The sequence below is a fragment of the Myotis daubentonii genome, chromosome 16 (assembly GCF_963259705.1).
Source record: "Myotis daubentonii chromosome 16, mMyoDau2.1, whole genome shotgun sequence".
NCBI classification, from domain to species: Eukaryota; Metazoa; Chordata; class Mammalia; order Chiroptera; family Vespertilionidae; genus Myotis; species Myotis daubentonii.
In genome coordinates, this window is record NC_081855.1 from 54,238,844 (window position 1) to 54,263,844 (window position 25,001).

The 25,001-nt window shown below is 46.1% G+C and overlaps 1 protein-coding gene and 1 non-coding gene across 6 annotated transcripts in view; both read right to left on the reverse strand.

The window, feature by feature from the left end:
* Positions 1-5,027: 5,027 nt before the first annotated feature.
* Positions 5,028-25,001, reverse strand: part of GRB2 (growth factor receptor bound protein 2) — a 61,601-nt gene continuing 41,627 nt past the window's right edge. For 3 of the 5 annotated variants that reach the window (XM_059671207.1, XM_059671209.1, XM_059671211.1), the window contains 4 exons: positions 17,558-17,655; positions 11,396-11,518; positions 7,928-8,096; positions 5,028-7,139 (listed from right to left, as the gene is read on the reverse strand). In XM_059671207.1, coding sequence (XP_059527190.1) covers positions 6,954-7,139; positions 7,928-8,096; positions 11,396-11,518; positions 17,558-17,655 — 576 coding nt within the window. In that variant the 3' untranslated portion in view covers positions 5,028-6,953. The remainder of the gene's footprint in view (positions 7,140-7,927; positions 8,097-11,395; positions 11,519-17,557; positions 17,656-25,001) is intronic. The other 2 variants (XM_059671210.1, XM_059671212.1) reach the window with 2 other exon arrangements.
* Positions 20,195-20,323, reverse strand: LOC132219479 (small nucleolar RNA SNORA11). Its single transcript, XR_009449480.1, has one exon. It is a non-coding gene; the product is annotated as a small nucleolar RNA SNORA11 (small nucleolar RNA).

The following is a 25,001-nucleotide window of genomic DNA, read 5'->3' on the forward strand; positions in this document are numbered from 1 at the left end:
GTGTGGGGTTTTGAGTCTGAGGACTGGTCAGGAAAGGTTTCTCGGAGGATGTGGGCTTGTAGAATCAGTCTCATGTCAGGGTGGGGATCAGCAGACAAGCAGAGAGGAAGCGAGACCTTGGCCTCAGATCAGAATGGCAAACGCCAGAGACACCAGGAGGGACTTAGGGGGCCAAGGAGTTCGAGACTTGGCTCAGGCTCAGAGCGCCTGGCCTGCCCAGGTCCGGATCGGGCCCAGTCCCACTGCACTTCACAGTACACAATCACGTCTGCTCCTCAGCCAACTCGGGGACATCGGCTTGTTTTTCAACAGCTGAACCAAGCGAGCAGAGGTGAAGGGCCCTGCCCAAGGTCACGCAGCCTGGAAGAAAGCCCTGGGTCCCATGACTCCCATCTCGAGCTCTTTCCCCTATGTCACCACTCCTGAGGGTCAGGAGTCTGCCCTTTGCCCTCTAGACAACCTGGCGCTCGGCAAGGTTTCTCAGCAGAAGAGGGAAGGCGTGACAGGGCAGTTTGGGGGCAATCAGGATAGGCAGGAGGCAGCAACAGGGTGGAGGACGAGGGGTCTGGACGAGGACGGCCAGAGAGGCAAGTCCCTGCAGCAGTGTCCTGGACACACCGGCCCCAGCCCCGGCTGGCCCCGGTTTGCCTCGCCGGCCTCTCCGGAGTCTCCTCTGCTGCTCCCTCTTCTTCCCTCACCCCATCCTCAGGGCCTCGGGCTGGACCCCACATTCCTCCCCCTCCCCTCACGGAGAGTGGAGTGTGAGGTCTTGCCTGGGGCCGTAGCTTATGGGCCACATATTGCATGATTCCATTGATATGAAATGTTCAGATCAGGCAAATCCATAGAGACAGGAAGTAGACTGGTGGTTCTGGGGCCGGTGGTGGTTGGGGGAAGTGGGAAGTGACTGAGCCTGTGTTTTTGTTTTTGGAGATCACGAAAATGTTCCCAAATTGCGTAGCTGGTGTGGCTCAGTGGTTGAGCACCAATCCATGACCCAGGGGGTCACGTTTCTATTCCAGTCAGGGCACATGCCTGGGTTTTGGGCTTGATCCCCAGTAGGGGGCGTGCAGGAGGCAGCCGATCAATTATTCTTTCTCATCATTGATGTTTCTTTCTCTCTCTCCCTCTTCCTTCTCTCTGAAATAAATGTTCCAAAATTGATTGCATAACCGTGACTAATGCTAAACACCATCGAATGGTATACTTTAAAGGGTGACTTGGTGACAAGTGAATTGTATCTCAATAAAGCCATCCTTAAAATGGCCCCAAACCCCAAGCCCCCAGGGCTTCCCACTTCCAGGTCCTTCCTGAGGCGTACAGGGCCCCGCTTCGTCAGCTTCTACCCCTGCCTGAGCCAGCTCCTCCTTGGACCCCGATCTCTCTCTCTCCCCCTCTCTACATGCAGGTCTTTCTGGAACTTGCAGCACCTCCTGCCCTGCATGCGTCCCTCCCTCTCCACGGAGCGACCATCCTGTTCAGTGGTTAGCTCTCTGTTTATGCAGAACTGTCTGGTCTTCCCCAACCTCGAGACTCCCACCGAGGCATTATCTGGCTGCCTCCCCAGCAGACGGCCAGGCTGGGATGCTGGCACCATGGGCCTCATTTGTAGCAGCGTCTGGGACAGACTTTTCTTACCTCGGGTGATGGATAAGCACCCGGATGTCCCAGGCGCTCTTCCAGCTGCAAGGGATGCAACCCTGAGCGAGTTCCTGCCCCCAGGAGCTTAGTCTGGTGCGGGAGGTGGGCAGAATGTGCGCCCCCAGTGAGGCGGGGAGGCGGGCGGTGCAGAAAGGCAGTGCTGGAGGCCAGGCGACGACTGGTCACATGTAGGCAGGGCTTCTCTGCGTGGGGACTCGTATCTGAGCAGAGGCCTGAACGAAGCACGTGACCTTCTCAACAAGCACCTGCCCAGTGACCTTCTCAACAAGCACCTGCCCAGTGACTGAACAAGGACACGGGGTCAAAATCGTAAGGGCAGCGGGGCCGGGCTCCAGGAGCCGCCACCTCGGCTACCAGACCGTTGGCCTCGTGCCTCTTCCGCGCATTTTCGATCACGATGAGCAATTCCATTTCCTTCCCCCAAACTGACGTTTTCAGCTGGGCCTCTCAGGGCCTCTCTTGCTGCCTGGTTTCCGGTGTGGCCCCGGGACGTCAGGACGGGGTGGTGCTGTGACTAAGAGCTCACTCGCGATGAGCTGGTGGCTCCCCTGCTCTCCTGCACCCAGCCAGTGGCAGCAGAAAGCGGAGGCCCAGCCAGGCCTAGAAGTGGCGCGTATGACGCGAATTCCACAGGAGGTTGGCACAGCTCCTCGCTCCCCTGAGCGAGCACCTCGCACCTCCCCCAGGCTCCCCCGGTCTCTCCTGTGCACCCCTAAGTCAGCTTTCACCCTGCGGCTCACCGCCCGGGCCTGTGGAACCCTCTGCGTCGGCTGGGGGCGTGGGCACTGCTCGGCCTGGGCTCCGAGCCCCACCAACCCACCTGGACTCTTCCTCATTGCAGGGGACACAGTGCTCCTCCCACCACACCCCTCTGCCAACACTGTGCCGCCTGCCGCGTGGGCTGGGTCTCCGTGTTCTATTCAAACCAATCTCCCCCGAGACCTGGTTCGAGTCCCATCTGCTTCACGCTCCCCGCCGACTGCCAACCACACTGCTTGTCTGGAATTCTCGCTCCCAACAGCTCGCACACAACACACCCGTCACCGCCGGAGAACGCACGGGCACCGCAAACAGAAGCCTGGCGTGGGCTAAACGGAAAAGGGGGCACCGTACCCTTTGACTCCCCGGCACAGGAAGGGGTTAGGGGAGGAGTAAGGGAAGGGGTCAGCCCTTCACCCTTTGGCATCAGACCTGAGGGCACTTGGCCTGGCTTAAGCACTCATGCCACATCGGGGTCAGGGAGGCAGGCCCTGTGGGAGGCTGTTCAGACCCAGAGGCCACCTGGGGTGACTGCCTTCGAAACCCGACTTCTGACCAGGGCACGGGGCCAGGCACAGACCCTACACCAGCAAAAAGCCTGTCCGAGGTCCGCCTGTATTAACCAGTAAGACTGTCCTTGGAGACCTGAGGCCAGTGCTGCTTGCTGGCTGGGCCAGAACCAAGTCTTGAAAGACGGTCCCCGGAGTCTCTCTCTGGCCTGGATACTGTGCGCCTTTTAAGCCAACGCCGTCAGCTTTGGGAGAGGTACTTGGAGTGCTGAGTAGCGAGTGGGGTCACCACCACCTTTTACTGTTCAGAGTCAGTGCTGCTGGTACACAGATGGCACTTACTTCCTGACGGCGGGGAGGTGGTCCTTTAGGGTTTTGACTCGGGCCATTGGGTGGAGAGCACGCCACTCATCTGCCTCGGGGCTCTGGCTGGAGCGAGGAGCCTGTCACCCCTGGAGCGGCATTTAAGCCCCCAACTGAGGCCGACTCTGAGCGTGTCCATCCTCTCGTTCTTCAGCGTAAAAGGGCTGAGGTGTGGGGAATCTGCACTGCACGTAACCACAGTGTCTAGGAGTTAGAAGTATTTCCATCCAAGGTGCCCAAATACAACTCCACTTTCATTTTTCCTGGTTACCCGGGCACTCAGGGGAAGTAAAACGTTCTGACTGGAAGACCACCTACCGTAAGCAGGTCAACGGGGCACGGGCAGGAGAGGCGCCGTGAGACCGCCTGGGGGCACCCGGTCGGAGCCAGGGCCACCGTCACGCTGGAAGACGAGCCTCTGTCACAGACTCCTAGGCCGCCAAGTCTGAGGGGCGCCAGGAGGGCGACCAAGCTCCAGCTGCGGCTGCGGCAGGGCCACTCTGCAGAGAGAGCAAGGGCAGGCCTTGTAGCTACTCACCCACCTGTAGCTTTTAGTCACCAGAGGCGGCGAGTCTTCCCAAACGCTCCCACCCAGGTGCCTCTCCAGGAATCACACACCCACGGTCGGAGGAGGATGCCATCACCAAGAAGCCTGTAACCAGACAGACTGCACAAAAGCAGCAGTTTCCCCATGAACTTCTGAGGCCATCGGTCAAGCAGCGCGGAGCCTCCAGGAGACTGGCAATGGCTGCCTTGTTTTCACTCCAACAGCCCCATTTTGGAGACTTCTGCTCAGCTCCGAAGCAGCGGGCCTAGGTAGACCGTGCGACCAGCGGCTCCCCGCAGGCCAGTGCTGGGTGAGTCCCCCTCACGCATGGTCCCTGAGAAGGAACTGAAAACGCCCGTCTGAGCTGGGCAGCCACAGCTGAGGTCGGGTGCTGGGCGGCTCTATTTAGGAACCAGACCAAGAATACAAGTGGAAATTCCTTGGGTTTCGTTTCTTTTCCGTTCACTCTCTAAACAAATCTTATTTGTTGGTTTTCTGTAGCCAGTGCTGTGTGGGTGAACGGGCCAAGGCTCGCCCTAAAAACAGACAAGTATGTTTTAGCTAGCTGGCACATCACGAGAGCTTCGGCACAGCTTGCCTGGTGTGGCTCAATGATTGAGCGGCCACCTACGAGCCAGGAGGTCATGGTTTGATTCCCGGTTAGGGCCCATGCCTGGTTTGGGGGAGGCAGCCAATCAACGATTCTCTCATCACTGATGTTTCTCTCTCTCTGTCCCTCCCCCTCCCTCTCTGAAAACAAACAAACAACAAACAACAAACAAGACTGCTTTCTGCACAGACCATTTTGTCCTGGCCTTCACTAAGTGGGGAGGGGGTAGCAAGGAGAGGAGGTGGGTGAAGGGACAAGAACCAAGTCAGCTGTGCTCTTCGTCCCCACAATTCCCAAAGTGTGGTCTACGGTTTCCATCAGAAACGACAAGAACACCTGTTGTGCCCTCCACCCCAATCTAGAGTGTGTGAGGGCGGGGCCTGGAAATCTGCATTGTGGACAAGCTCCCCCAGTGTTCCAAGAGCCCAGGTGGGCATCGCTCCTCCAGGGGCCCAGGGATCCTGGCCTCCCCCCACCCCCCCAAGGGGCTGGTGAGTCAGAAATAAGGACACGAGTCCCGACTCCCTGACAGTTTTTAGGTTTTTATCTTAAGGCGAAGGCAAAAAAAGATACAGAGTGAAGAAGTCATTGTAGGTTTATTATTCACAGTTAATCACTAACTACCAAGTTTTATTCGCAGAGTTAAAGGATTAAGTACATAGGTCTTTTTATTTAAACACTGATTTTTTTTTAAATATATACACACAAAACTTAGTTCAGCAAGGCTCCATGATATACACCAATTCCAAAATAAAACAATCACGTGGTCCAGGTGCAGAATGCCAGATTCCTTTACCATCAGGGAGGGAGCGAGGAGAGGCCGAATTCTGTCCAGAGAAGCAGCACCTCCTGGGCCTCTGAGTCCAGCTCCATGACCAGAGGCCAGGAGACTCCGACGACCGCTTCAGAACCCAAGGCTGTCACCAGCCACCAATTCCGGGCCGGCTGTGCTGTGGGGAGGGACTGGGTGGAGAAAGTTCACAGGCACATGGCTCCGAGGGCCAAGCAGCTGGCACAGGAGGCGGACAGAGAGCTCTTCCGTGGACTCGGCCTGCCTACATTTCCAGTCTTCCCTTCCTGCTCTCCCTGCTTTTTTGGAGACACTGAGTTCTGGGGGGCTGGGGAGGAGCAGCTACACACACAGCCCGCTGCGAACGGAGACAGGAAAACAACCCAGCTGCTTCGTGAGCGCTGCCCGAAGGCTCACCTGGGCAGGTTGGGTGGGGACACGAGAGAGAAAAGGCATGAACAGGACCCCTGGTTTGCAGAGCAAGAAAGATGAAGTGAAGCTCACTTTCCACTGCATCCTGGATGTAGGAACACGGCGCATCCTGACCGAGGGAGAGCGACAGTCTAAATTCCTCCGGCTTTCCTGTGTTTGAAACTTGCTGGCTCCAGGGTTTGAGTCAGGGGTCTCTGGGGATTAAGGAGGGGGGCAGACAACACCTGAGATGGCAAAGTCAAGGACGCTGACCCTCTTTCAGCCACACCCAGTCCAGTGTGGGCAGAGCTGCAGCCTGTCCTCCTGCCCCGGCAGCTGCCACACTGCTCCCTGGGCAGCGACCAGACACGGGCTTCCACTCCTGTCACCTCCCGGGGCTCACAAGTATTAAAGCCGAACCTGAGCAACTCCTGGCTCAGGACAGGCAGCAGGCCACACCCTCCACTTCTGCCTTCTGCCTGCACCTGCTCTTCTCCACCTGTGCTCCCCCCACTGAGGGAAAGGCATTTACACAGACTAGGCGACACATGGGCTGAAAAGCTCTGGCCTGTCTTTAACTTATTGTAAACCAAACAAACAGAAAACATCACTCAGAAGCAACCCTTGAAGTAAGGAAAAAGGCACTATGAAAACAACATGCTCAGTGATGCCATTTGGGAGGGAAAGCAATGCCGGAAAGAGACAGGCTTGCAGTTTAACTTTCTCAGGAAGGCATGGGGGCAACCCGCCTTCCTTTTGCCCCTCTATGTCCAACTCTGACAAAATACATGGTAGGGGCTGGAGGGCAGAGTCCCGTCCTGCCCCCTCGGGCACAGAGTAAGCCGTCACTCCCCCACCCCCCGCGTCTCTATGGAAACCCAGCAGTGGCTGTTCTTTCAGTCATTCTGACTAAAGCAGACATTTTGCATAGAGAAAATACCAGCCCACTTGGTTTCTTTTCTTTTATTATTGGCATCAGCTAGGACTATATGTGGCATTAAACGTCATGCACTGATGGACAGAAGAGAAAAAAGATGAAAAAAGGACAAAGGAGAACTAGGAGCAGCAGTGAAAACTTGTAATAAAAACTCTTTTTCTTAATTCATAGGTAAGTTTTGGCATTGTTATATCCAACTCCCCCTCCCACCCCCCAAAGTTCCAACCAAAGTGAGAGGGTCACCAGGTGACCCCGCCAGGTGTTCGGAGCTCCTGCTCAGGCTGCTGTCAGAGGCAGCTCATGGATTTAATTCATTTGTATGTGTTTAAATTTTTCACTTTCTTTAAATAATCTCTTCTTGATTCTTAGACGTTCCGGTTCACGGGGGTGACGTAATTGCGGGGAAACATGCCGGTCTGCCCGTGGCAAGCCCCTTTCCACCAGTTGGGGTCTGAGTTATCCATGACGTGGATAAAGTCTCCCCGACGGAACCCCAGCTCTCCATCCTCCTGGGGATCAAAGTCAAAGAGGGCTTGGACGTACGTCGGCTGCTGCAGAGGAGGGGCAGGGAGAAACACACACATTGCGTCCTGAGCGTGGCCAGTCCTGAGTGGGACTGGTTATGGGGGGCCTACAGAGGAGTGCCAACTTTTCTACATTTCCCGCAGTAAATCCCCACCCCCCACCCCCCTTTATTTGTACATGTTCTAAGTTTACATGGGACAGTGTGACTTTTCACCAATGCTCAGAAATTATTAGGGCAGGTCTCACTTTGGTGGCCAGTTGTGCCGTATTGTTAAGTAGAGAGTGGCAAGCGCTGCTTTAAGGGGAAAGAACTTTGGAAATGGCCATCAGGTTTGGTTTAACACCCCAGGATTGGAAAATGCTTCAGTTCCTACCACTGTATCACTTGTAAAGTCCTGACAGTTTTATAGGGTCAGAAAGTCCAGAGCGTGACTGACGAGGTGTGCTCAGCGGGCACATGGTAGGGTTGCAGGACTTGGAATAGAGAAGGGAGAGTGAGCCTCCCTCCCTCCCAGGTAGGACTCTCCGCACAATATGCTTCCAGGGGAAGGGTACTGGAGAGTGTGTTACAGACCCTCCTTCCTAGGGCTGCAGGTGGGCAACGGGCAACGCAGTGCCCGGAGGAGCCGCCTCTGGAGAAGGCAAACCTATTTTATTTTACTTACTTCAGATTCGAATCGTTGGCATGAATTAAGGGTAACACTTTGATCATTGAGTGTGGAAGCCCCAGAAGCAATCCTTTGAAGAGGCACCTGCTTGCCTGAGGAGCTGTTTTCATTGCTAAGGATGACCCACCTCTCTCTCTGAGGCTTACCTGTGGCACCTGTTCTATGTCCCGGAGGAATATCTGCTGGTTTCTGGAGACGGATGTAGATCTGTGATAATCTACCAGCTCATTTAAAGAATTGAACTTCACCACCCAGAGGAAATACTTTCCAGCTCCATCTCGGAGCACCTTAAAGTGCTGCACGTCATTTCCAAACCTGGGGAGAGGCAGGGAATAGATAGGAGACCAGGTTAGGGGGCTCAGCCTTGGTTAAGCCCAGGCCACCTGCCCATCAAGGAGGCCACACTCCTCACGGCCCAGGGCTGCCACACAGCGCGACTCCTGACTGGAGGGTTAGGATGCTCACAGAGTTCCCGAGGCCCCTCCATTAGGACTGATGACTCCCAGTGACACCATGAAACACCCTTGCCAGGCAGGAAACCCTGTCCACCAGTCTAATTCTGAAGACATTTATAAATAAAAGTCCTAAGGGATGGCATGCCCCACATGGTACCAAATGAAAGAAACAGCCTATTTAAGGCAAGGAGTGTGATTTAATTACATTTCCAAGTGCAAAAAAGAATAATAATAATAACATTAAGAAAAATTAAAATCTTGGGTGATTAAAATAAATAAAATCTTATGTGATTTTTAAAGACTTTTATAAAAGGTGGAAAAGGGAATGAGGTATGCAGAGGAGAAACTGGACATACGTTCAATAGTTCTCTGTACCTGGGTAAAGTCATGTGTTTTGTTTGTTTTTAATAATATTTTTTTCATTGATTTTTTTTTTTTTTTTGAGAGAGAAAGGGAGAGGGATAGAGAGAAACATCAATGAGAGAGGAAGTCATCCACTGGCTGCTCCTGCAAGGCCACCACTGAGGACTGAGCCCTCATTCTGGGCATGTGCCCTGACTGGGAATCGAACTGGCAACCTCTTGGTTCCTGGGTTGATGCTCAACCACTGAACCACACCAGCCGGGCAAGTCATGTGTTCTATTCAGGAATTTTAGTTCTACTCATGGGGAAAAGGTCTCAGAACAAAATAATCTACTGGGACAATAAATAAAGAGGTCCAGGCAGCCCTCCTGGCCCCCGAAAAGGCTCCTCTATCACCTGATCAAGGTAAGTGCTCCCTTCCACACGGGCCCACGCAGAGCTGACTGAGCGGGGTGGCCCACCATCACAGCGCTACGAGGCCAGCACAGCAGCTCCACAAAGGCTCTGCCTGTCCCACTCACTGCCCAGCCCTCAAAAGGCATCTAAGAAGGTTTGTTAAATGAATGAAACTAGTCTTTCTTCTGGACCGACAGTCTTAAAGCTAAAGAAACTAAACAACCCAGAAGGTGGCAGCACCGAGCTCCCAGGAAGCCACTGAGGAGATGCAAAGTGTTAGGAACAGTAAGTCCTCACTTGACTGTCGTCCACAGGTTCTGTGACTTTAGGGGATGACTTCAAACAACCCGATTTTACCATGGGCGGACTGTCTAAGCAAGAGTTAAGTTTCAACCACATCTCATCGATGTCATGACGAAAGGCCTGCAGTTCTGCTATTTCAAGCGAGAAAAGAGAAGGACTGGGAGAAAGCTTTATGAGGAAGGACGTATTCGAGGACACATCTGGCCCCACAGAGTCCATCCACGTGCAGCGAGCTCGGTTCTGAAAGGACCGCAGTGTTTCCCACCACAGACTCACAACATCTTGAAACTAAAGAACGCCTCGGAGACGGGGATTCTCGCACCTCCTTTGGAAAGGTGTTTGTGTTGATCAAAATGGTTAGCGACATTGGTTTCAAATATTATTTCTAAAACAATAAATACATGACTCTTTCAACCTTTTATCTGAGAAAAGGGAGGGGTGTGGGAGCCTCCTGCCATGTGCCGTGATCAGTGGCAACCAGACAAGGCCCCAGCTGAGCACGCCCGGCTATGGGGAAGCCCAGGGAGTTTCTTGGCTGCTCGCACTCCCCGTCCGATGCTGTTTCATTTACAATTGGGTCAGGATAAAATGTAAGGAAAACAGATGATGAAAAACAAATTAAGAAGAAGCACACTGACACTCGCATCTGAGGTGCTCTTCGCCAGACCCTCATTTGCATGTTTAGTCAAGCACCAAAAGCATGGGGGAGTGTGGGGGTGAAGGGGAAATCTCTGTACCTTCCACTCACCTCTGCTGTGAGCCTAAAACAGCTCTAAAAAATAAAGTCTACTAAAAAAAGCCATTGTTAGAAGAGAAAAACTTATTATTAAATCCAGTTTGACTTTTTCATGTTGAGACTAAAAACTATGCTGGAAACATATCTGTAAGGTATTGTAAACGCCACCTGAAATCACCTCCCGTATCTTCACTGAAAAAAAAAATTCTAAATTTAAATTTATATTTTAAAAGATCTATACTTTAACCATATATTTGGTCTTAAAATGAAACAAGATATTCAATTAATTTTTGAAACAGAAAAAAAATCTTTACACCTTAGCCAGTTTGGCTCGGTGGACAGAGCATTGGCCCGCAGACTGAAGGGTCCCGGGTTCGATTCTGGTCAAGGGCATGTACCTTGGTTTTAGGCTCGATCCCCAGCCCCTGGTTGGGACGAGTGTGGGAGGCAACTAATCCATGTAGCACTCTCACATGGATGTTTCTCTCTGTGTGTCTCTTCCCCTCCCTTCCACTCTCTCTAAAAATCAATGGAAAAAATATTCTCAGGTGACGATTAACACAAAATAAAAAGTAAAACGAATCACTGCTTTATCATATAAATGAACTGGTTTGTAAGATTCTTAGGGTTGGGGTTCCTATGATTCTATGTTATTAACTTTTAGAAAAGGATGAATCAAATGCATATGGAAATGACAATTTGATTAAATATTCTTATGTCACAAGTGGGGGCTGATTTGCTTAGAATCTTCTAAGTTCCAATTTATATTCTCTGTGACTCCAGGGTGATACAACTTCCTGCCTTCTCTAGTCTCTGTTCACCAACTCCTTCCCACATTTAAATTTACCACAGGGAAACGCAAAAAAAAAAAAAAAAAAAAAAAAACCACCAAAAAAACCCAACCAACAACACCCCAACCCCCTGTAAGACCTTTTAAATTAATGTGACAGGCCTAGGCTGTTGCTGGTAGATTGAAGCTAGATGCCTGGTGGGGGCTCAAAAAGGCAGCTGTTAGAGAGAGCTGCAGGATCCCAGAGGACAGGGTGAGGAGTGAGGAGAGCTGTGTGTAAGGAGACACTAGGGAGTGGTGGGGATTAGGGAAAACTGGCAAGCACGTGCGGTCCAAAGTGCTGCTGCTGTTCAGCTACTAGACTGCTTCCATGGGGAATCGAAACCCAGTGCTGCTAGAACACATTCTTAAGAGGGGCCAGAAAGCAGTATTTTAATGTAAAATCTCCTGATTTGTAAGATACTACCAGTTTGCAACCTTTGGTGTGTGTCATCAGACACCTGGCCTATGGCTTCACAACTCAGGTCATCGGGAGACAAGGATCCCGGCAACCAACACAGGAAATACTTACTTGACAGAGAGGGAGAAATCCCCAGGAGCACTCTCACTCTCTCGGATAAGGAAGGCCCCATCATGCCGCTGTTTGCTAAGCATTTCTTCTGCCTTGGCTCTGGGGATTTTGCCAAAAAACCACCTAAGGAAGGAAGGCAAGCCGGTCAACATCTGCTTCCCCAGAAAGAAGTGGGATATGCAGCCTTGGAAATGTAACAACACTCCTTGACAGGGGTAGGGCCTCCCTCTTTACCCTTCAGTCTCAACATGCCCAATCACGCCGCTCCGTCAGGCCCTCCTTTGAGAGATGGACTATCTCCCTTCAAAGGCCTTCCTCTACCCTCCCCTACCCCGCTCTCCAGAAAGTGACTCAGAAGGCACTCTTCCTGTAAAGGTAGACACTTACAAATGGGCCTCCGGGGCCAAAGCCCCCTGGGCTCCCAACTGACTCATTGCAAGTCCGAGTCCCAGGTACCGACTGAAGCAGAGGGGAGACAGGCTCCTTCTTGCTGCCATCTGATAAGGCTGCAGCTTTGCTAGGGTGGGAAATGGGGCAGGAAAGCGGGAAGGCCCAGAGGCTGGAGACAGGGTTACTTCTTGTAACAGCCCGAAGGGAAGAGGTTCAGGCTGTGAGAGGGCAGCCTCCACTAGTAACCAGGGTTGGCCTTCGGCTCAAAGCCAGTCTCTGCTGCCCCTGCTCCAAGTTTACCTTTTAGGAGCCATCAGGAACATCGTAATTTATTTATCATGTGAATAGGCAGCTAGTTGCAAAAGTCGATTTTTCATTTGGAGCAAGTTAGATTCTTTTGCTCTCAATGCTAATTCACCTTGGCGACAAGAAAGAGGGTGAATTCATGGAAAACTGTGTGAGCAACTGGCCTATCACTTACCAGGAGGAAGAGGAGGAGAACACTTTAAAAGCTTAAAGTCACAGCTGCCTAAGTATTTCACATAAAAACCAAACTAATTAAGATGGATAAGCTGCGAAAACAATGTTCTCTTTTCAAAGTTGTCTTTAATATATTGTTATGATTATTTTTTTAAAAGCAGCTATGTTTCTTAGAGCTAATGCAGACCTGTCTGCCCTGTGGTGTGGCTTAGTGGTTGAATGTTGTCCCAGGAACCAAGAGGTTGACGGTTCAATTCCCGGTCAGGGCACATGCCTGGGTTTCGGACTTGATCCCTAGTGAGGAGAGTGCAGGAGGCAACCTATTGATGATGTTTCTCTCTCATCATTTCTGTGTCTCTATCCCTCTCTTTTACTCTCTTTCTAAAAGAAAATAAAAATTTTAAAAAAATCAATAAAAACATGTATTTTTTAAAAAGACCTGTCTGCTTCATTGAACTCCTTAAATGGTAATTAACATTCAGAAGTTGCCATTAGTAACCTTTAAACATTCCTAAATCTACCTACATGTGTCTTTCCCATTTTGCTTCTCTAATGCCAAGCTGCTAGGAGCTGGTACAATCTATCTTCCTGCTTCTATGAATAATTCAAGGGTAAGTCCTCCAGTGCCTGGAAGTCAGGCTATACAAGAAAAATCACATATTAATAAAACAGGACGCGCTCCAGTTATGAAAGGAGAGCTAACAGTATTGAGACCATCTGAATGTTTTCTATTTTAATCTCTGGTACTGTCAAGTTTATAATGTACTCGCACCATAGGCATCTGCCTGGGGTGGGGTGAAGTTACTCAACAGCCACATTCTTTCCTCCTAAAACCTCCAAGATCTCCCTAGCAGCAGGCATTTTCTTTCCTTTCCTACTTTTTAAAAGTAATAAATATAAATTAAAATACCCGAGATGTGCATTCAGTAAATATAATAAGCAAGGCTCCTCGCTCAAACTCCCCAGAGGCCTCAACTGTTGGCAGTTACATGTGTGTGTTTTTAGACCTTCCCTTACGGTGCACAGACAGACAGACAAATATGGCTACAGGGTTTTCTTGCCCCCAGTTTAAAATTAACTCAATTTTATTTTCAATTAAAGAACAAAAACTTTAGTGAAGTAAAGTACACTACTAATTGGAATTTTTACAAAGTAAACATACCTCCATTAAAAGCACACAGATTGAAACATAGAAAATTAGTTGGAGACTTTATTAAGTAAATATTTATTTTGTATCTGCTCCTATTTTTACTAAGCACGTGCTGCGCGCACACACACACATCCCCCCTCACCCCGCCAAGGATGTCTCACAATATAAGGACTATTAGACTATATGAAGAATGTTATTACTCTGTTACAACATTTAAATACTATCAACCTACATTTCCATAGCATTTTATGCTGTTTATAAATTTGATTAGCCTCTTTTAATGGTGGTATTTATTTGTAACCACATGGCTCTGTTCAAAAATTTAAAAACTTTTAGAAAGATGGGTCTATACCATCTCTGCTATTATACAAATAGCAAAGGAGAAGCTAATGGGAGGAGGCGCTTCTTTTGCAATTTAATTCTTTACTGCACCCCATAGGCCCCCCACCCACATGCATTTAATGTGAAAGCTCATAGTTGGATCCACCCCCAGTATCTACAACTCATCCTGCAACACTAATGCCAACAATCACTTTATAGTCTGTGTTTAATTTGTTAACTCAAATGCTATATTAGGTCATACTCCATTTTAAACTTCCCTCTTCCTAACAGAAACCAAAGGTTTTGGGGTGGGGTGAAAAAGAGGAAGGGAGGGAAGAGGGGAGAAGAGACTGGTACTTTGTGCTCTCCCACAGCTATGAAATGGACACTAACTGTACTTATTGGTATCCAGCTGCAGAGCAGCCCTGTAACATGAAACATGCCTGTAAGACCAGCCACAGCATAGGTACAATGCCATGCTCTTATTTAGCAACCCACTTAGACCGTGGAGTACATTTTCAGCCAGAGTCTGTGAAGAGCACCTGTATTGGATGCTCCCTTTTTAAAAAATTAATTTCAGAGAGGAAGGGAGAGGGAGAGAGAGAGAGAAACATCTCATCAATGATGAGAGAGAACCATTGATTGGCTGCCTCCTGCACACCCCCCACTGGGGGTCAAGCTCACAACCTGGGCATGTGCCCTGATTGGGAATTGAATTGTGACTTCCTGGTTCATAGGTCAACGCTCAACCACTGAACCATACCTGACTGGGCTGGATGCTTCCTGATCAATTATTCAATCAAAGTTCTTTATTGTGAGAAACCAGGCGTGAGAGTGACTCTCCCTAAAGGCTAGCCAACCAATCAGGTCAGTGACCATTACTTTCTAAGAAAGGTAGCCTTTCCTATTATTTTTCTTTTTTAAAAATATATTTACTGATTTTTAGAGGGGAAAGGAGAGGGAGCGAGAGAAGCATCAATATGACAGTGGAACACTGTCCAGCTGCTTCCCATCTGCCCCCACCAGGACTAAGCCCGAAACCCGGGCATGCGCCCTACGTGAGAATCCAAACGGCAACCTTGCGGTGGAGACAACACCCAACCGAGCCACACCGGCCAGGAGTCTTCTATTTTCCTAATAGTTTAACACAAAATTACAGCGTGGTGTTCTGTTGAATTCCCTTTCAGCCTGGAAATATGAAAATGAAAAGGAACTTAAGTTGATTTTGTTATCATTGGATTTAGCGCTGGTGTCAGCAAACCATGGCCCTTGGCCTAAATCTGCCCAGTTTTTGTATGGCTCATAATCTAAGACTGTTTTTAAAAAATTTTTAAAGGCTGTTTTAAAAAATTCAAAAGAAGAGGTGTACGTGTCATGACAGAGATTGCATGTGGCCCACAAAGCCCACAATATTCATTATCTGCATTTTACAGGTTAGCCAGCCCTGCTCCATTCTGAGGAAGGACTGAATGAACAGGTTGCACATGCTACTTGGCTTCCATGGATGGAGGGAGGGAGGGAGGGAGGGAGCACTGCGATCCAAGGAGCCCCACCCACTCCCGGTAACCACTACCCAACAGCTTCTCCCTGCGCCCCATTGCATTCCATCATCTGTCCATGAAAAGCCTGCACAGCCCCCAAAGCAAACACTGATGTTAAGTGGCTATAAGAATGCAAAGCAGTGCTTAGTATACTTCCCAGGAGTATAAATGAAGACAAATTCTCCAAGGAATCTAAGACAAAAAACTGGTAGTGGTGGTGGTGGTGGGGGGGGGGGGGCGTGGTGAGAGACCCAACTCATAGAAGTTATAAGACAGTACAAATTCCAAACAAAAACTAGAATTAAAAGTTTATAAATTAGACTGGTTTTCACCTTATAAATCATTCAATGAAACTCCTATTGAGCCATTATAAGGTGCCTGTCTTCTGAAGTAAAAGAGGTATATTTGAGTGCCTCACAATTTCATTACAGAAATGTCTGTAGATAAAGGTGTCTTCCCATTCCCAACTGCAGGGAACCCCGCCTTCTGTCCAGGCTCAGGCTTTCTGGGTGTGACCTCTCAAAGAGCTTCATATTAACGACATGGAAATTGCATTCGTCCACAATGTAACTACTGCACGTAACTTCCCAGCACCTAGCAGTCTCTGCCACATAGTAAGAACTGTAAGAATTACTGACCAACAGATAGCTTTATGGTGAAGCTCCTGCGTCATTTGTTTCATTTTATAGAAAGTGAATAATCTTTTAGAACAGATTCAGTTCCTAAGGTAGCATTTGGCCCACATTTAATTATTAAGTGGCGGTTACCTCTGAAAAGGGTATATGTATGGGCAGAAACTCATACATTGCTCTAGAGTAGGGGTGGGCAAACTTTTTGACACGAGGGCCACAATGGGTTCTTAAACTGGACCGGAGGGCCGGAACAAAAGCATGGATGGAGTGTTTGTGTGAACTAATATAAATTCAAAGTAAACATCATTACATAAAAGGGTATGGTCTTTTTTTTTTTTTTTTTAGTTTTATTCATTTCAAACGGGCCGGATCTGGCCCGCGGGCCGTAGTTTGCCCACGGCTGCTCTAGAGTTTTCTATATTATGAGTCTTTTATAATGAGAACTATATTCATAAATTACTAGCATTGAAATAAAAATACTAGAAGTGTTCCTGATTTGTAGGATAAAGAGGAATAAACTAGACAATCTTAAAGGTCCCTTCTAATTCTATGACACTGTAAGCTCTGTGCCAGGTGAGGTAAGCTCTGTGTAACATGATGCAGACGATGTTAGATGATGTGGGCTCTGTGTAAGATATGGTGTGGTTAATATCTTGCTCTAGTACTTGAAGGAAGAGAAATGCTGGTACACATTAGAGCGTAACAATGGGGGAGAGGGACAAATGGGCTGATACTCAAAGTGGGTCAAGTTATCTAAAAGTCTTATCACTTGTGTTAAACCGAGTAGATGGAAAGAACTTCATGCCTCAGCGGCAATCTAGTCTGAGCACTGGAAGCCTCAGTTCCCCTGACACACTAAGCACGAAAAGACTGCTTTAGGGGTAGGAGCGGGACCAATGAGAGAGGTGGTCAGTGAGGGTGGGAGGACAGTGATTGTTAGGGCTCCCACGGTCCCACTGTGTCACATATCATTATGAACAGGAGGAGTTCTAGAAAAAAATAAATGAAAAGAAAAAAGTTCACTGCTCTCAGTAGCTTAAAGTAAGAGCATTTTGCTTTCTCTGAAATGGAAACATTAAGTGGAGAGCAAGGGCAGTGAGTACAATAAACATTTATTGAGAACCCATTATAGGCCAAGCATTGTGCTCTGAGGATACAAAGATTATTAAGATATGGTCTCATATGAAAATCAAACATATCAATATAAAACCCTGTGATTAGTACCCTTTCTAAAACTAAAAAACAAAAATACAGAACTATGAAACATCTGGCCCTATGGGTTTCTTAGAAAAAGAATTATGGACCTGCAAAACTGTTTTATTACTTGAAGATCACTGATAGTTATTAATAATCAAAAACATATATACTATTATTATGTAATAGTATATAAACTATTGTTTTAAATGAAACAATTGTTTCATTACTGAAAGATCATCAGCAAATACTATTAATCTGAAACATACACTATTTATTATTGACTGTTATATTATCATTATATACTATTATTAACATGAATATGCAAAATCAATATGCTTTGTTAATTCCCTGGGAAGACTGAATAAAAGTATAACACGCATTTCAGTTTAAAAACATTACTGGAAACAAGCAAGCAGGTCTGACCCTTGGGAGACAGTAGGGGCCAACTTACGGATGTGGTTTCATTTCTATGTAATTCTTGGGAATGAAGCCATCTTTCCCATTGAGTTCTGCCTTGTACCAATTCTGATCACATTCTTCATTCAAAACCTAAAAAGAAATAAGAAAAACACACACAATTATGTCCTTTTCACTCTTAAAAGGGCAGCCACTAAGGCAATTATGTTGCCGTTAGGTTTGTTTGTAAAAGGTGCTATTTGAAGTATTATCAGGTACATGGATGCAAGAAAATCTGCTTGAAATTTCAAGCATTATGTCAACCCTGAGAGTTAAAAAGAAAAAGGAACTGTCCCTGGAAATGAGAGTTCAGACTCCCAAGCATCTAGCATTAAACCTTCAGCAGAACAGCAGAAGGGAGGATGATGGGGAAAGTAACATATCAGTATGGGAGTGAAGATTCTAGAAAATAGCAAACACTGAGTGAACAGACTCGGAAATGGGACCTGACTACTCCAGGTTTCCAGCAGTGACTCAGGTATGTTTTCAGATCCCCAACGAGTGTTCTCTCCAATCCTGCTCCCTGTTAGTTCCACGGATAGGCTAGGCCAGTGGTCGGCAAACTGAGGCCCCTTGAGTGTGGCTCTTCCACAAAATACCACATGTAGGCGCGCACGTACAGTGCGATTGAAACTTCGTGGCCACACTCAAGGGGCCAAAGAGCCGCATGTGGCTCGCGAGCCGCAGTTTGTCGACCACTGGGCTAGATCATGACTCTGTAATCTGTAGAGTATTGTATGTTGCAGGACAGATCTAGGTATAGAACAAAGGCTGTCCTTTGAATTCTAGATTTCTAACAAACAGCAAAGGGCAGGAGGCATTTTTAAAAAATATGTTTTATTGATTTTTTTTTTACAGAGAGGGAGAGGGATAGAGAGTTAGAAACATCGATGAGAGAGAAACATCGATCAGCTGCCTCCTGCAAACCTCCCACTGGGGAGGTGCCCACAACCAAGGTACGTGCCCTTGACCGGAATCAAACCTGGGACCTTTCAGTCCACAGGTCAATGCTCTATCCACTGAGCCAAACCAGTTAGGGCAGCAGGGGGCATTTTTAAAAAGTTGGTAACTTAAAGGAGAAGATAGAAATGTGAGCCAAACTCCAAAACGGTGAACCCAGAAAAATGCTGATGGACTAGTCAGTGGTAGTCAACGTACACTACCCAGCAAAGTTCTAAAAGGAAGTTGGTAAAAGTCTTTACAAATGGTTTATTCAAGGTACTGAACAATGCTGTACTCATTGCCAAATTAGAATCTAGACTGCTTCAGAGTGTATGATGTGTATGTATAGGCATTTCAGAGTGAGACAGGACCTTAGATAAGACTGAGAGCTAACCAGCAAATAGCCCAGCATTAAATGAGCCTCACAGATAATTCTCTCAGAACCAGAAGTTATGTCCTGAGGAGTTTTACAACACTGAGGCTGGTTAACCTTTGGCCCTGCCTGTAGGCGACTGAGTCTAAGTGTGCGAGATAAAGTGGTAGATTCTGCCAGTGTGAATTTGAGAGCTCAGAAAAAAATCAGCTACTGGTAAGCCCCATCAGCTTCCGTGGTGAAAACTTGTTTCTTTTTAACATTGCTTTTCCCTCAAAAAATTTTTATTTTATTGAATACTATGATGATACAAACTAATATATATCAAATACATTCCTAATTTTAAAGTCTGCATTTCAAAACTAGTAACCTGTGCTGTAGCCAGCAAAGTTGTTCTGTTCTAGACAATTACAAAGTGCACACGGAAGATGATGGTTTGGGAGTGTCTTTAAGGTGCTCCCTGCTACGATGACACTGGCATGTCTGAGCAGTAAGGCTGAGCCACCAGCATCACATAAGACGCTGTGACCTCGGGAGGCAGCTGCCACCCCACATACGTCACAGCAGACTCAACAGCCTGAGAGCAAAGGCGCTATTTTAAAAGCTGCTTAAAACCAAGATTTTATCTACCAAAAAGAAGGGGTAAATGTGGCCTAGCAATTATATTATAAAGCATTATTTAATAATAATAGTAATAATAATAATAATAAAAAAATAAAAAACTTCAGGCTTATGAACAAATTTTTCAAAATGTCTTTAAAAGTCCTGAAACAGTGAGTTGTATACTTACTCTAAAGATTTCTTGAAAGAACAGAGGAGAGTCAGGAGGTGATTAAGACCCATTTGGTCATCAAAACAGAATAAGGTAATCACATGAAAAAGGTTACTTATAATTTAAGGACAACTGTTTTATGGCAGATCATACAGCAACACATTCTTCTTATCATCTTTACCAAGAGGCAAACCTGCCCCTAAAAATCCCCCCCCCCCCCAATTCACACACACACACACACACACACACACACACACACACACACACACTCTCCAGGGCAATTTTCAGACTTGGTACAAATTCAGAACTATGATTTTCTGCAGAACAAAATTATTACTTGGGCCTGGCTGGCATGGCTCAGTGGTTGAGTGTTGACCTACGAACCAGGAGGTCACAGTTCGATTCCGTCAGGGCACATGCCCAGGTTGCAGGCTTGATCCCCAGTATGGGCCATGCAGGAGGCAGCAGATCAATGATTCTCTCTTATCACTGATGTTTCTATCTCTCTCTCCTTCCTCTCTGAAATCAATTAAAAATATTTTTTCATGTATAGGGCATAATGTCACAGGAAAGTCATAGCATCCTGCCACCTGTGAAGAATAAGCCCAAGTTGCTGTTGGATGTGTTCTACACAGAGGAGCCATTCTTCAGGCACTCTGCTCTCTTCACACCCCAAAAAATATATTTAAAAAAATTATTGGAGGGACATTGGGGGGGAGGGGGTAAGAACACATATCTAATATCTTAATCAATAAAGAAACAAATTATTACTTGGTGTTTAATATTCTTCCCCCCCCCCCAAGAATGCAGGAAAATATGGAATTAATGTGTTTATAAAAAAAAAAAAGCCCAGCCAGTGTGGCTCAGTGGTTGAGCATCAACCTATGAACCAGGAGGTCAATGGGAGAAAAAGGGAGACATCTGTAATACTTTCAACAATAAAGATTTAAAAAAAAAAAGAGTGTCCCTGCTAACTGCAGGCCACCCTGGGAGTCAGGGGCCAGGTCTGCCCACCCACCCGCTCCACTGGTACATCAGCTTTCACATGCAAGCCTTGCAGTTAGGATGGCATAATTTAAAAGATATTTTTAAAAGTAAGTTTTATTCACGTTTAAAACAGCAAAGGACACAAATTAACATAAGTGAGTCTACTGTGGAGCAGAGAAAGGGCCAGAACTGTATGTGGACGAGTCTGCACCTACCTACAAAGACTGTTTAATTTGCTATGGTTTTAGATGAACGCTCACATCCCTCACAAGTGATTTTAAAAGCCTGACTAGAGTTCTGAGAATGAGGAAGCTGCCCCTGCCACCATTTCCCCACGACAGAAGGCAGGCAGCTTACTGTGCACTCGGTCAGTACTTCTTAACAAATAAATGGCTGAGTTCAACAACCAATTTTCATTCAGTTTTTGAAAATTCCAAGGAATGTTTTTAGCTATTACCCCACAGCTGCATGTTCTATTCCAACCTGCATTTTCCCTCAAGTTATGACTTTGAAGCCACACAAAACACTTTGGTTTAACGGAAGCAGATTGATCAAGAGATGAGGTTACGAAAGGAGGAAGAGAGAAGTTTCGATGAACAAGTTTTTCACAGCCCCCAAAATACAGAGGGAAGCAGAAAATAACACAGTGAGACTTCAGGAACCCCCACAGTGCCGACTTACCATCGCTACTCTATGGGAAAGGACATTCTCAGAAATAAACTGTCTTCCCAGGGACAGCTCAGAGCAGTGGTTGCCAACCTTTCGGACCTCACGGACCACCGGTTGGTGACCGCTGGCTCAGAGCATTCCACGTGTCTACTTGTCTATAGTATGTGATTCTGGTAACATTAATCGCTCCTGCTCCTGTCCCTCACTCCAACCCGAGACTGTTCTAAAGGCAATGCAAATTCCCATCTACACCAATACCAAATAGAAACTTTCCATATAGTTAAAAGAGAGAAAGAAAGAAAGAAAGAAAGAAAGAAAGAAAGAAAGAAAGAAAGAAAGAAAGAAAGAAAGAGAGAGAGAGAAAGAGAGAGAGAGAGAGAGAGAGAGAGAGAGAGAGAGAGAGAGAGAGAGAGAAAGGAAGAAAGAAAGAAAGAAAGAAAGAAAGAAAGAAAGAAAGAAAGAAAGAAAGAAAGAAAGAAAGATAGAAAGAAAGAAAGAAAGAGAGAGAGAGAGAGAGAGAAAGAAAGAAAAAGCTAGAGGTCAAAGGTTTAGGGCTCTGACCCATTAGGAGCACGGGACACAAGAGGATGAACACACGGGTCCAAACTCCATTTTCATCAACAATGAGCTACATGCGACAGTGTGCAAATGACCATTCTCTGCATTTTGGTTTACCCAGCTATAAAGTGGCAACACTACCTGCCTCCAGGGCAACTGAGCAGATTCCATGAGAAAATGTAATCAGCAGCATAGCCATCAGCACAGAGCCACACTCAAGCTGTCCTAGTGGACATGGACTTCCCCATAGTTACTTTGTTGCACACATTAGCACTAGTATTAGAGCTAACAGAACACGGGGGCTCTGGGGCTGAGTTTCACCTTCATGAAGTTAGGTATGGTTGATGTAATGCTGCCCATGGGCACTGGCAGCCACATGGTAACACAGGACGAGGGCCCTGTTTTATTCTGAAAACACATGATTCTGTGCTGACTCACAAAAAGATTTTAAATGCAGAATTCAAGGATTACAATAGTTCATTCCCTTCCTCTCCCTTTTATACAATACTGGGAAACAAGAACTGCACTTAATATTCTACACAAATAATAGAAAAAAGGTGTCTTTTAGTAAAATGGTAGATAAATAAGTATTTTGTTTGTAGGTTGCTGTCTTTTGAAATATTAAGACATTTTCTTGCCTGACTAATCTGTAGACAAACAAATAAGAAAAGGAATCATGATTTTTTTCTTTGTTAAAAACATAAGCTGTACAGTTGTGGAAGAGTAAGTAGTCCCAATAAACCTTTCAACATACACTCTAATTCTAACAGCTTGCATGGGTTCAACATTTCTTCAGGGAAAATTATTCAAAGTTTTATCAATTTGTGAAGCAATTTGTAAAAAGCATTTGTGCAGGAAAGATGGAAACAATTACATATTTAAGTTCTTACACACAGAAAATCCCAAAATACCACTTATAGCTGGTCTCTGCATCACAGAATTCAACATAAGCTGGCGAGGTTTCCCCAGCTCTTCAAAGGTCAATCAACCCCACAGAAAAAATACTGATATACTGCTATGACTTACAGAGGCTTTTTAAAGACTTACTCTCTAAGAAAAATTCTCTAGGCCCTGGCTAGAATAACAGCCCTGGGAGAGCCATTTAAAATCAGTCTCTTCAGCTGCCCGTGTATACTATATTAGAGACTATTAGAACGCTCTTTACTTAGGCTCCCTTAGTACGGATTACTGACTTGGCCTCAAACTACATTGATTCATTACTAACATTTTAAATAAGTGCTTTATAATCACCACCTCCATCTGTTACAGTTTTTGCTCAACATGAAAAACATCTTGGCTACGCTGCCTGTCTACTGTGTGCCAAATCATGAAAAACACCCACACTGCAGATAAGTTATTTTGAATTTTAATGATGAGATGACCAACTTAAAGGTAGTTTAATAATTAAAGTTCCTGGTCCTACCAGAAACCTTAAATTGTTTATCCAGGCACACAGAGAGCAACAGTTCTCAAGTTCACATTGCCAGGCCAGTCACCATGCTGAAAAAAAAAAAAACAAAAAAAAACCACCAAAGAAACGATACACCAAGCACTGTTTGACCCAGTCAAGACTCCTGACAGGTAGTTGGTCCTTAAAGGCCAGAAATTGAGAAGAAATAAGATGCATTTTTGAAGTTTTAAAACTCTCCTAATATTGGCAGGTTTATAAAATTGTGTGTAAACATCAAATTATGCTGTTTTATTACATGGTTTTAGGAAAACCTATTCATTTAAAAAAGTATTTATGTAATGATATGAAATCAAGGGGGTAGTTTACGGTATGGTAATGACTTCTCTCAGCAAAAGTACAATATCTATGCCATGTTCCGTTTGAAATTGGTATTTCCACACGATTCATTTCTTTTGGGATCCAGGAGTCCTAAATCCTTGATTTTTTAATGCTATTTTCTTTTAGGAAACACTTCTGTTACCAAACTAAAGAAGTCCAAGTGCATTTGTTGGTCAAGTCTACCTTCTGATTACTAGTGACAGACACCAAGTTTTGCCCTTGAAACAATTTTAAAAGGAAAAGAATGAAAAAGAGGGAGGGAAGGAGAGAGGGGAAGGGAAAAAATCCCCAAATTCCAAAACTTTCCACTGGTAAAATCATTCATCACTTTTATATGGCTGCCATTTGAATAGTACCTCCTTTGCTGTTGCCCAAGCTAGATTTTTCTACTCTCTCTAAGCAGCCACTATCAATGAGGAGAAGCTTGAAGAGGAAACACTGGATCAAGAGACCAAGGCCCACCAAATGTCCAGGCATCACAGTTTAAGGCTGAATTGGTTTTACCTCAATCTATTTAGTGCCCTAAATCAGTTTCAAATACCATTGTTTTTCCATTAAAAAGCCTTAACCCAAATTACCCTTAGCTTGGCTTTCCAGTTTCTGTAATTTGGCCATGACCTATTTATCTGTCCTTCTCCCCCACTACTTCACTAAAGTGAACTCTTCAGTTCAGTTAAGCCAGTCACCTCCCCAGCCTCTAAGCACAGTGTACTTCTCTCATGTTTTCCTTCTGGTTGGATTGTCCTCTTCCTTAGATATTTGGATCTTTCAAGATTCAGTTCAGAACTTACAACATGTCTGGTCACTTGCCTCAGTTTCACCTTTATAGTATTTAATGGAGGACCATAGTCATTAATAACATATAATTCCTTTTGACATCTTTACTACCACTATTTTGTACTAACCAAATTCAGGATATTTCTTTTCTGATAAAAAAAACCAAATTGGATATTCTTATCAATTTCTCCAGATTCAGTTGTCAATAAGAAAGCTGTTCATGATATTTTAAGAAAACAGGAAGGTTTGCCCTGGCCGGTTTGGTTCAGTGGATAGAGCGTCAGCCTGCAAACTGAAAGGTCCTGGGTTCGATTCTGATCAAGGGCATATGCCTGGGTTGTGGGCTCGATCCCCAGTGGGGAGTGTGCAGGAGGCAGCCGATCAATGATCATCATTGATGTTTCTATCTCTCCCTCTCCCTTCCTCCCTAAAATCAATAAAAGTAAAAAAAAAAAAAAAAAAAAAAAAAAAAAAAAAAAGAAAGAAAACAGGAAGATAGTTCACACTTATGTGTTATTATTCCACCCAGATAGACCTAGAGGCAGTGAAACTTAAATGCACAGGCAATACCC